This window comes from Hippoglossus hippoglossus, chromosome 2 (assembly GCF_009819705.1).
Source record: "Hippoglossus hippoglossus isolate fHipHip1 chromosome 2, fHipHip1.pri, whole genome shotgun sequence".
NCBI lineage: Eukaryota > Metazoa > Chordata > Actinopteri > Pleuronectiformes > Pleuronectidae > Hippoglossus > Hippoglossus hippoglossus.
Genome location: NC_047152.1, coordinates 10,298,631 through 10,311,014, shown reverse-complemented (window position 1 = coordinate 10,311,014; position 12,384 = coordinate 10,298,631). Strand labels below are relative to the sequence as shown.

The following is a 12,384-nucleotide window of genomic DNA, read 5'->3' as shown; positions in this document are numbered from 1 at the left end:
ACAATTATCCCAATTATAACTAAAGTGGAGATAAACAGGGAAAGAATTTCCTCTGAAAAAACGCAGAAAGACGAAGCCGAGCCTCGACTCTGATCAGTTTCAACCTCTAAAACAACAGAGACGGACACGTTTGGTGCATGTCAACCTGCAGATGGGTGAATTATGTTTTTCTGCATATTCTCTATCTCACTTTTCAGCTTCTGATCCAGAACAGAATTCAGAAACTTCCGCAGAGGACTCGTAAAAAGTTTCAAGCAGTTGTGAGCAAACAGGAAGTGAGGTAACAACTGACCTTTTCTGCGACGGCTGACCCACAGGAAGTGCTTTGTCCTCGTAGAAGCGTCTCATGGCGAACCTGTCCAGCGCCTGGTCAGCACTGCAGCACACACAACGAGACGAGCGGCGTTATTGTCAAAACCAGGTTTCACAAACATGCTGCAGCCCTTCGTCATTTCCCCAGCAGCTTTAAATCCTCCTGGCTCCGTCTCACCTGCGAACATCTGCTGGCGTTTAGGACGCACAACACGTTTGGGTCGCCCCCCCCCCCTCGCGGAGCCAGAGAAACAAACCCACCAGAACTCTGTGTTTTGTCATAATAATCACATCAGTGTTTCAGGTCTCAGACCTCGAGGCCTGACGCTCCCGTCCTCACGAAACCTCTGAGCTTCTACTTCCTCTAAACTGAACACCCCCCCCCCCCCCCCCCCCCCCCCCCCCCCCCCCCCCCCCCCCCCTGCCTCAGCTGCGTCTGCTTATGGGCTGGTACCTTGCAGATATGTTGCTGTAGTGCATGTACGCTGCCACCACCACCCCCGTCCGGCCTCGGTTCCCCTGCAACACAGAAGGAAAGCGTGGTCAGTCACATGTTCACAGGAGGTGTTGAGATGTTTCTGGATGTGGACGGTGGCTGCTCCACCTTGTTGTGCAGCACCACCACGTTGCGCGGGTCTCCGTTGAGCCACGTGTCGATGGCCTTGCACATGCTGCAGATCTTGTCCAGCGCCGGTGCATGATGGTCAGGCCAGCCGAACTCCAGGACCTGGGGGGGGGGATATTCAGATGATTTCACCCGTGTGGTTTCATGAGGCAGGCGTGTGTGTGTGTGTGTGTGTGTGTGTGTGTGTGTGCACGTGTACCTTGTGGTTTAGGTTTGTTAAGTCATTCCTCCGCTCGCTCAGGTTGAGCATCTGAAATCACAGAAACAACAAGTGTAAACACGAATGAAAACTCTGAATCTGGTGTCGTTGAACGTCACGTCTCTCACCAGATAGTGTTCTCCGTGTTTGGAGCGCAGCATCGTCGCCACCTCCTTGAGGTGGTTGGTGTAGCTGAGCTCCTCGGCGGCGGCGGGGAAGGAGACGGAGATGATCCTCTCGGTGATGTAGACCAGGTCCACCTCATAGCTCTCCTCCATGGCCGGGACCACACTCTGACTCCTGCGCAGGCAGAGGAGGACGTACCATCACTACATCTCTCAACCCAGCATCGAACATCCAGCCTGCTCTGTCCCAACGAGACGCTGGAGGCCGGGCGTCCAGCTCCAACACTAACCCCCCCTTTGATTTAACTTCCATCATGTTTCTGCTGCAGGAAAATAACTTTAACTTATTCTGAATAAACTGAACAAATATTTTTCTGATGCATTGTCTTACCTGGACTGCTTTCTCCGGATCTCCACACTCTTACAGGACCTGGTAGATCCCTGGAGAGCACGCACACACACACACAGGGTGGGGGGGGGGGAGAGGGAGATTATGATTCATAAGTGTATCCCACATCTGGTAAGGATGATGATGTAACTGAATTACAATCTGACAAAACGTATCAGGGAAAAGTCAGAGCACAGAAACAAACAAATGTTTTTGTAGAAGAACAGCAAGAGGAAGGACAGAGGAAGAGGAGAAGGAGGAAAAGAAGAAGAAGAAGCAGGAGAAGAGAGGAAGGATACGAACAAGATGAATGCAAATAAAGAGTTAAGTAGATGAAGGTGGAGAAAAGGAGGTGATGAAGAAGGAAGGGAAGATGTGAGGAAGAATTCAAAGAAAAGATGAGAAGATGAACAAGGAGGAAGAAGATGAATGGGCGGAGGAGGAGAAGAGGACGAGGTAGAGGAAGAGGAAGGAAGAAAAGAAGGAGGAGAATGAGACGAAGACAAAGAAGAAGAAGATAAGGATGAAGAAGAAGAAGAAGTTTTCTAAGTGAATGTTTGTGAGGAAGAGGAGACGCTGCAGGACAGAAGCTGCTGATGAAGACGAACGAAAAGACAAAACAACGACACAACTCTTCTTCACACGAATCCTTTGTTTCTTTACACAACCTCATCAAAGAGAGAGAAGGTCTCTAATCATCACAGGAAGGTTAAACACACGCGGCCTCAAAGCTCGCCATGCTGCTCGCCATGCTGCTCGCCGTGACGCTCGCCGTGCTGCTGCTGACCGAGCTGATCCCGGCCCTGAGAGCTGCAGCTCAGCGATTTGACAGGAACCAGATGTGGGGCTGGTGTTTTCTAAGTGAAAGCGTCTGCTCGCACGCGGCTGCAGGAGGTGTGACATCACAGGAGCAATCTGTTGTCGCGTTGCAACACGGGAACTGGAAACGCCGCATGAAAACCAAGTGGACGCCTCATTTAGAACAAAACACCTCAACGTGTTGTCTGAGCTGGAAACTGAAGGTAATCCTGGTTTTACACGTTATTCAATATATATGTTTTATTGTTATTATTATTACGTTATTATCATAGTAGGCTTTCGTTAAATAAAACAGATAAAAAGGTTTCATCTCCATAACAGCAGTGTGTACTTCCTGTGTGGGGGTGTCCTACCTTGTTAGACAGGTGCCCAGAGCTCCACCTCCAGGCTGAACGCAGCTGAGAGAAACTCATGTTTCCAACTCAACTTAATACTTTATCAATAATAAACTACAGCTCAGTATGTTTCAGAAGTTCAGGATTCGTGTGTCTCGAGCCTCAGGACCTGGATCATGGAGCTCTGAGACGAGGAGTTCCCTCCGTGAGAAAAACTGTTTCCCTCGCTCCGTGAACGATGATGTCACATGATGATGATGCCTCCTCGCTCTCCTCCTTCCTCCCTCGAGTTTCTCCTGTTTTCTCTCCTCCCTCCTCTCGTCTGTTCTCTGGGACCGCTCCTCCCTCAGCGTCATTATCTCCCATTATTCCTCCACCCCCCCCCCCCCCCCCCGTTCCTCCCGTGTCTTTCCTCCCAACCCATGTGTTTGTATTCTGGATGTAGACGAACAGTGTAAATGTGTCTGACCTGAACTATCCTCAACAATCTAGTATAATCATTTTCACAATAAAGCAGTTTGTCGTGACCACTGTTGTGAAATCGGGTGAATGTCGTCACTCTGTCCTCCCCTGAGGCACGAAATAATCCCCCATAATGCACTTGGGAGACCCCGAAGAGCCCCCCCACATTGTCTCAATTATGGTCACGACGGGGCGTTTGGATTTGAAACCACTGTGAATATATCCTATGTGGACTGCAGCCAAAAAAACATGACATCAGCACCTCACCAGTCTGTGCACACACACACACACACACACACACACACACACACACACACACACACACACGCACACACAGACACACACACGCACACACACACACACACACACACGTATGGAAAACCCCAACATGATGAAGAGGACGGCAGAAAAAAAAAAGGCTGAAGTGAAAGCAACATGACATGATGATGCAACTAATATAAACGCAAAGGTTCTGGTTAAAGTTGTAAGGTTTTAATAAAGTAAATGATATTAATATGGCTGTGATAGTTGTTTTTAAAATGAACTTATGTATCTTTAGGTTTATGAAGTTATCTCATTATGCTTTTGATTCTTTTTAAAATGCTCCACATTCTCTAATAATGGTTTAAAGTCCGTTCTCTCTGCGTCTCCTCTCCTTCTTTTCTGTTTCCCTTCATCATCCCGTCGCCGTCTCTCCTGTTTGCTCGTGTGTGAACGCACAGAATGTGAATTCATCTCCCACACAAGCTGCTGCACACACAGATCTGTGTTTATAATCTGACTCTGAGTCATCACACAGCTAAACATCCAGACAACGACTGACGCAAACACCGGCCGTCATGACTCAGAGAGGAAAGTCAGGGCTGCTTTCATCTTCTGAAGGTACGCAGCTTCTGGTTCCGTGACAGAGAGACGCTTGAAATCTACAAACATCTGAAACAAGCCAACGTGTTCTTCTCTCTCTGACGGCCGCCTTTAAATAAACTGTTTACTTTTAGCATTAGATCTCTCCTCTCTTATTTTCCTGGAAGCTCTTGATGGTTTAGCGGCGTCGAGCTTTTTTTTTACGTGCACGCCGACTCTCGTGGGCCGGGGCGCCTGGCAGCGAGCGCTCGGCACAGACGAGGCTTCGGTGAACTGGTGAGAACAGACGCCGCTGCAACTTTCCTCTTCCTGGAAGGTGGGACGCAAATATGCCACCGAACAGAAGCTCTGCCACTAAAATAATAATAAATGTTGAATTATCATCAATTATTTTGTTGATAAATCTAATAGCAATTAATTCAATATGCATTTAAATGATTCATGACACTTTCTATTGTTGATAGTTTGTCTTAAATCAAATATTAAAACTTTGAATGTTTAAGTTCTCACCTAAAACCTAAATGTATCTCAGGCTCTGATTGGTCAGCTCTCACTTTCTGCACGGTGCTGCCCCCTGGTGCCGTCGTGAGCTTTGACAGCCTTTAATTGAAAATAATGAAACAGTGACGGCGGCTGTAATTATTCCGGTGACATCAACGGAGTCCCTGTCACTTCCTGTCGTGTTTTTCTCACCAAAACGACGACACGGCGTATTTCATGAATGGACGATGGTGAACATGTGGTGAATATGGTGATAATGAGTCAACACAAATGTGTGTGGATGATTGTTATTCCAGCGCTTTGTTGCAATAACAGCAGCAGCATTTTAAAGCATGTCTCCTGGTTGTGAGCAGTGAGGGGGGGGGGGGGGGGGGAGGCGTCACTTACCGGTGTATCTACATGCTTTAATGGCAGCTGAGGAGTGGGAGGCTGCAGAGAGAAGACACAGTCAGTTACTCAGTGTTTCTCCCACAGTGAGTGACAGGATGAGACGGAGACGCAGAGCGAGAGACTCCCTGACACACCTCTCTCTCTCTCTCTCTCTCTCTCCCTCTCTCTCTCTCTCTCTCTCTCTCTCTCTCTCTCTCTCTCTCTCTCTCTCTCTCTTGGACACACCACACTCGCTCTATTCACCGATGTCTCTCTCCCGGATCCATACACACTTTCTCCGTCACACACACACACACACACACACACACACACACACACACATCTGTTCACTGAGTGTAAGGTGCAGCGTCTCAGCTGATGCGAGCTCCGTACACACACGAGTCCAAAGTCAATAGGTCGTTCCTGTGGACGAGGAATGTTCCTAATTTGGTCTTTTCATCAGAACCAGTGGGGAAAACATATAACGGGACAAACTCGGATCAACACATCACTGTCAGTATCATGTTAGGTCATAGCTGTGAGGGAGGTGCCTTGCTCAAGGGAATCTGGGAAGGTTTGAGACGAGGGTAGAGTCTATTTTCTGCATTTGGTTAAATTGTCGTCATTATTATCATCACCACTCCAACGATGAAATCTCAAGTTTGCTCTGTTGGGATTTTCCTTTGAGGAAACAGAGGAAGCTGTTATGGTTACAGCTTCTGACCTCTGACCTCACATTGCTCCCAGTGTGTGTGTGTGTGTGTGTGTGTGTGTGTGTGTGTGTGTGTGTGTGTGTGTGTGTGTGTGTGTGTGTGTGTGCGTGTGCTTCCCCCACAGTTCCAGGAAGCCTCTCAGCGTTACGACCGGGATCTCAAGGGTCAACGAGATCTTGAAGAGTTTCCTTTACGGCCTCATTTGTGCTCACATTCACACACATGACACACACACACACACACACACACACACACACACACACACACACACACACACACACACACACACACACACACACACACACACAGAGACGTGCACGGGGGTTTACTCACCACCTCATAGTTGGTCGTGGTCTGACATGATGTGGTGACCTGGTGAAGAGGAGACACAGATGAGACCAGAGAAGAAAAACATCCTGAACTGAACCTAACCTCTGTTTTAAATCCGTCGTAAACTAGAAGCCTCCACTAAAATCTAAAGATACTTCAGGGCGACGGTTTGAAAGCGAAGCAGAGACGTCTTTGGATGTTTCCCCCTGAATGCCTGAATATTCCCCAAATCACGCTCAGCAGCACAGAAATAGCCCCCGCCTCGTTTGACCGGTCCTCTGCGTGGGAAAACATGTCAGGGCCTCTCTGGGCTAAATCACTTCTGGCTCTGACTCCACATGGAAACTGGTTCCTGTGCAGAAAACAATCCACCATTGGACTGCACAGTTCACAGTGTGACAGACGGGTCGACCCAGGAAACGACGCCACCTGACGGCAGCACTGACACAAGCAAAGGATGAAAAACACCGGGAGCACTTTCCCAGAGTCGAACGTGAACTCCTTCTGTCTGCCGGAGCCTCTAAAACACAAATACGTTCATTTTATTATCGAATCAGACAAAGAAAAGCTGAATTCATCAAATGTTTGGTGTTTGAAAATGGAACAAATCGATAGATAGATTATTGTTATAGAGTTTATCTCAATTGGACAGATCTCCACAGTTCATTTCATCACCACCAGATCTCTGAAATTCCTCCACCGTGACGTGAACCGCACGATGCTTTCTTTGGCGTTTACTGCTGCCTGAAAATGATTTAACAACTCATCTCTCTCTTTGCCAAACAGTCTCAAGCTGAAACTGGAAGAGAAGCTAAACTCCTCGGCTGTGTATGTCCTGTTTAACAACTTCCTGTCTCCACAACAACCTGTTTTTCCTGGAGCCTTCGCAGCAGACGCAGCCCGGTGCCACACAGGTGCTGCAGAGGCAGAGCTCCGAGCCGCTACCTGTTTCCAGAACCTCCCAGCAACAGTATCGCTTGTCCCCTAATTATAATATCACCTCAGAATTAGAGCGGTATTGACTTCCTTGTGTTGCAATGCAGCTTCTTTAAATAGCAGTCAGGGTATCACAGGACAATTTAGTTCTCCAAACAGTTTGCTCACAGGCTCCTAATAGTCTGCATCGGCCTCTGCAGCACAAATCACTCGTTACGATGCGTAAACAGTCGCCCTCTGCAAACTGAGCCACTTCCACTTGATTGTATTTACTTCCACGTGTGCACATAAACACGCCACATGCATACGTGTGCATGTGGCGTGTTTGTTGCGGGGCCGATGGATGTTTACGAGCCGCGAGGACGAGAGCGAGCGATATCAGCGGGCAGCAGACGCAGGGCCGGGAAGGAAGTGATTAGTTTGCTCCAGAAAACAATCATTGACTTTGTAATGTGATCATCATCAAGTGTAAGAGTCCAGGTCCCACCTAGTGCAGGAGGGTGTGTGATAGTGTGTAAAGATACAGAGTCGTGCATTGATCTGCATCATGAAATCAGCCAGCGGTCGATGTAAAGCGCCATTTTTAAAACCGTAAAAAATCTGAATTTAAACGCCAACATCTTCAGGACTCGAGTCAGATCCTCCTCGAGGCCGCGTGCAGGAAGAAAAAACGTCAAAGGAGATTTCACGGAGCAGATTTACGAGGCTCAAAGTATCAGTGACAGTTTAATATCCAGCGTTTAATAAAAGGCAGCTCCAGCCTGATCCCTGTTAACTGCAAAATACAGCATCTGAAAAAGTTGTTGGTCATTTGGAAAGCGAATGGGAAGTGGATTCAGGAAGGAAAAGGCTCATTCAAGCCTCGTCTTCATCATGAGAGAATATATATTTATCCGAGCAGTTGATGTGCTCTTTAGCAACGCAGCTGAAACCCAACGATGAAGTTTCTGGTTTGCTCTTCACTGCTCTAACTAACCCGGGGCCGCGGCTGACACTCATGAGCGCCGGCGGCCCCAGTGGCCCCGGGGCCTCATAACGAGGAGCCTCTGCCTTTATTCACCGCTGACAGGAGGTGCTGTTCTGCAAATGTCCCGACGACGACTTCCTCCAGTATCAATCTAAGGGGAAGAGTTACCGTGGCAACTCCACATCCAGAGAAACAGCAGCATCCGTGTGAATCACAGTTTATCCCTCTAAGAACATGTTTCTGCAGATAAATCACACGAGGCAGCGGAGATCTAACACACACGCCATGGTCTTAATCTGACATTCCTCCACACGCCGTGTCTCAGTGAAATTCTCGACACATCGCTGTGCAGCAGGGCGAGAGAACAACATCCCCTGACTTCAGCCATATATGGAGGCTGCAGCTGCAGAGACGGACTAACGCAGGATTCACATGAGCTTCAGACGCTCAGACGGATAAAAGTGGAGGCGTCTCCGAGAGGCGCCCGCCACACGCCTCAGCGCCGGGCCAGAGCAACACCTGAAACTCATCCCTCGGTTATTGTTTGTGCAGCTTCCTCTCTGGCATCTCCAGCTCCGATATTTGTTTCTGATCCGTCAAAGGTGAGAAAAGTGGAGAAATAAAGTCCAGTTTCTTAAATAAAACCAACGCTGACCTTTTCTTTGACCTCGGCGTGCGTCTCTCCCCGATCACTTCCCAGCCCAGCTACCGTCAGACCACAGAGAGAAACCAGCAGCGACAGAAACAAAGGGACTCATGGTTGGTTTAGGGTTTTAAAACAGCGAGTTTATAATCTCCTCAGGTCACGAGGGGCGTCTGAGGAGCCACTGAGCCAGAACAAGGAGTCAAGCGAGTCACCGCAGGGGGCCCCGCTGCAATCTGTACCCAGCCGAGAGGCCTCATTAGGGGGTGAGCAGACGGGGTCAAACGTCTCAGGTGAGTTTCACTGAGCCGCCCTCGTCCTCACGGCGAGAGCGAGGATCAGCGTTAATGATTTCAGCTGCACGACATCAGAGAGTCTGGAGCCAGCGAGCTGAATCACTGCGAGTTAACACGCTGCTGCTCACACTTCACACCTCCCACCAGCGGCGTCTGACAAGGAGGGAGACGACCGGCTGCTCACTAACTTTGGCACAACGCGATGATTTCAGCTCATTCACCGTTTCTGAATTTCAGATTTCTGCAGATGTGATAAACATCTTTGATATCTCACACACGTGTATAAATCATGTCACTGGCTCTGATGAATAACTCTTGGCCGTTGGTCCGACCACACTCTGAATTCCTCCAACACTCCTCCTGCCCACAGAGCCGCTGCCGCGCTGGGAAAGTTAATTCCTCACTTTCCAAATAAGGACCGAAGCTCAAACAGGGGTTCAAACATCAGCTGTGCGATGGAGAGATTTAAATCAGGGAGGAATAAGAACATAATTACAAAACACAACAAGATATTCAATCTCATGATTCAACATCTTCAGAAGAGAGAACAGACGCTGTCGACCTCAGTTTGTCCAGAACGTGAACGTCCTGCTGCTGTTTCAGAGGCTGTGGGACAAACAGGATGTGAAGAACTTTCTGTGTACAAACAAAAAGTCTAAATAGTTGTTCTTGGAACTAGAACACGCCGCCTGCCAGCTGCTTCCCCTGACGTCCACCAGCACACGGTATCACAATCAGAGTTTCCCCACAACATGAAAAACACAAAGCTCTTTGAATGTTGTGTCTGCGGCGTGATATCCACCGAGCGACGGACTTCCTGGTGAAGAGTCGACCACCTCAATCTCCGACAACAACTGTTTCACTGGTTCAGACCAAACAACGAGAGTCATCATCGTGAAACAAAAGGCTCTGACGTTACTTCACCTCCAAACCGACGTGCGGGTGTCGAGTCTGAGGCCCGACGAGGCTTCATCGAGCAGAGAGCGTGTTTTCATCGTAACTGGGAAGCAGCTGATTGGTCGGCTCCGCACGGCGTTAGCCTGTCGGTTCCTGTTTAATTAGGGGGGGGCTGCTGGATGTGACCACTAACAGCAGAGTCAAGCGAGAGTAAAGAAACAACGACCGAAGCCAAAATCAACTTTGGACACGTCCAATAAAACACTTTCTAGAAAACAAGGAATCCTCCTTCCTGATCTACATTCACTCCTCTTTCAGATTTACAAGGAAACACTTTGTTTTTCTTTTCATCTGAACTGCTCTTTGTTCCTCTGCTGCAGCCGCTTGCCTCTTATTGACAGAAATAAGTTCGCAGGGAGGTTCAGGCTCGACTAATTCAGGCGTTGGCCTCTTGTGTGGTTGCGAGTTAAATGCCATGCTCCCCAGTCGTGAACGCTTTTTTAACACTTCACCAGCACATAGTTTGGAGAACTCGTCGTTTTGTGTTCTCTTCTCGTGAAGGAACCGACAGAATATCCTCAAATTCAAAAACACGTGAGAGGAAAGACGAGCTTCTGCCACTTGTCCGATGTGTGGAGAGATGAAACGCACAGAAGGAGACGGGGTTTGTTCTGAATGACAGATGGAAGAGACTAATAGCTGAAGAGGGATGGATGAACGGCGGCTCCACAGCATCACTCCTCCAGAGCGCACGTTACGAGACACCAGGGAGACATGAGTTAGGGCTCGTCTGGCAGTTAAACAGGCTTTTTGACAAGGTGGAGAAAGTGGCTGAGCGATTTCCCGTGAGGCTTACGACCGGTATGAAGAGCGTGATGTCACGGCGTGAGCGTCAGGTTCAAGGTTACGTCACGTCTCGGAATAAAACCCCCAAAACGCTCCAGAAAAATGAAGCAAAAAGAAAATTGTGTATATTTGAAGCTGCATTCCTTTTGCTGTTTGCTCTTCAGCAGGAGACGGGACACACAAGCGCCGCGACCTCTCGACCGCTCGTGTTTACCGCCGTGTTGGCTGAAGGTCAGAGGTGAACGACCGCCATTATCCGCCTGCATCCCCTCTCGAAGGTGTCGGAGAGAAGGAGTGTGAGAAAGAGTGAAGCGGACGAATAAGAAGAAGATCTGCCCGAGCAGCTGCTCTTCTTTATCTCCTGCGATGCCGGAGCAGACGCGGGTCACGCCGGGAGAGAAAACACGTGTTTGCCTGCCGTGTTGACCGGTCGCTGCGACGCTCCCGCCACAAATCACTGCTCGCCGGGTCACGGAAAAAATGCTCCACACAGCAGCGTTCCCATGATGGAGGACTAACCCACATCCTCAGCACGCAGAGAGACAAGCAGCTGAAATGACATCTGAAAATCCCCTTCGCACAAACCAACACTGGGAATTCATGAAGCGTCTCGTCTGAAGAGTCTTTCAGGCCAAAGAAGAATGCAAAGAATTAGAAATACACAAAGTGTGCATGTGGAGATCTGCTCCTACCTGCAGCCCAGTGCCACTTCTCCTCAGCTCTCTCCCCCTCTGTCTTCGTTCTACCTCTGCATACTCGCTGCCCTCGGACCCCCCTCCAGGAGAGAAAGAGGGCAAGAGAGGGAGCACCAAATACAGACGCCTTCCTCCTCCTCCTCCTCCTCCTCTTCCTCCTCTCACACTCAAAACAACAGCAGTAATCCCAAACGTGTGCCAGAGAGCTACTGAACTGCTCTGTGTGTGTGTGTGTGTGTGCGCAGCCTGCGGACTGCACCGGGATCCAGTCTTTATTCTGCTGGCTCCGCTTCCTCCCGTCAACTGCCAAGAAGTTTTTGAAACACGCTATATAAGGCCAAGAAAGTGGCTTGGGGCTCATTATGATTCCGGTACCCAAAACGAGAGAGCAAGAGCCATCCGGGGGCAGACAGTAACTGTATCCCTCCCTCTCTCTCCCCTCTGTCTCACCCCTGCCTCCCTCTCCTTGTCGCTGTTGACACGGGGAGAAGAAGAAGAAGAGGAAGAGGAAGAAGAAGAAGAGGAAGAAGAAGAAGAAGAAGAGGAAGAGGAAGAAGAGGAAGAAGAAGAGGAAGAGGAAGAAGAGGAAGAAGAAGAGGAAGAGGAAGAGGAAGAAGAAGAAGAAGAAGAAGAAGAAGAAGAAGAGTTCCTCAGCTCATACTTGTCAATAACTCATTGTGACGTTAACTTCACCTCCTCAAGGTTCAGGTCCCTCTGCAAAGTTAAATGTGTTGACTGACAAAATAAATAAATACGTCCACAAAATGTTTGTTATTAAGATAAATATGAAGTAATTATAAAGAAAATGTTCATGTCTTATATCTTATCTTATCTTATATCGAATTATTCATAGTGACGTTATTCATATTTGGGCTCAAAAACTCCTTGTTGAACCTTTTCACAAAGTTATGTGTAAGTTTTCCGGACAAATATTAGTTTCTTCTTCCTTCCTGATCTTTAAAAAGACAAACCCTGGAAACTGCATCTTGGAGTTGGTGCAAACCTGCGAAGCTCCAGTTCTACCTGTTGACAGCAGCTTGGTTCCACACACAGATAAAACCC

The 12,384-nt window shown here is 48.6% G+C and overlaps 1 protein-coding gene across 4 annotated transcripts in view; it reads right to left on the bottom strand.

Annotated features, from left to right (window-relative positions):
• tns1a (tensin 1a) overlaps positions 1-12,384 on the bottom strand; it is a 62,999-nt gene that overhangs the window by 25,346 nt on the left and 25,269 nt on the right. For all 4 annotated transcript variants that reach the window (XM_034612937.1, XM_034612946.1, XM_034612955.1 and 1 more), the window contains exons 4-11: positions 6,046-6,084; positions 5,018-5,059; positions 1,653-1,702; positions 1,265-1,436; positions 1,137-1,187; positions 917-1,039; positions 767-831; positions 293-376 (exon numbers count right to left, since the gene is read on the bottom strand). In XM_034612937.1, the coding sequence (XP_034468828.1) occupies positions 293-376; positions 767-831; positions 917-1,039; positions 1,137-1,187; positions 1,265-1,436; positions 1,653-1,702; positions 5,018-5,059; positions 6,046-6,084 (626 nt within the window). The remainder of the gene's footprint in view (positions 1-292; positions 377-766; positions 832-916; positions 1,040-1,136; positions 1,188-1,264; positions 1,437-1,652; positions 1,703-5,017; positions 5,060-6,045; positions 6,085-12,384) is intronic.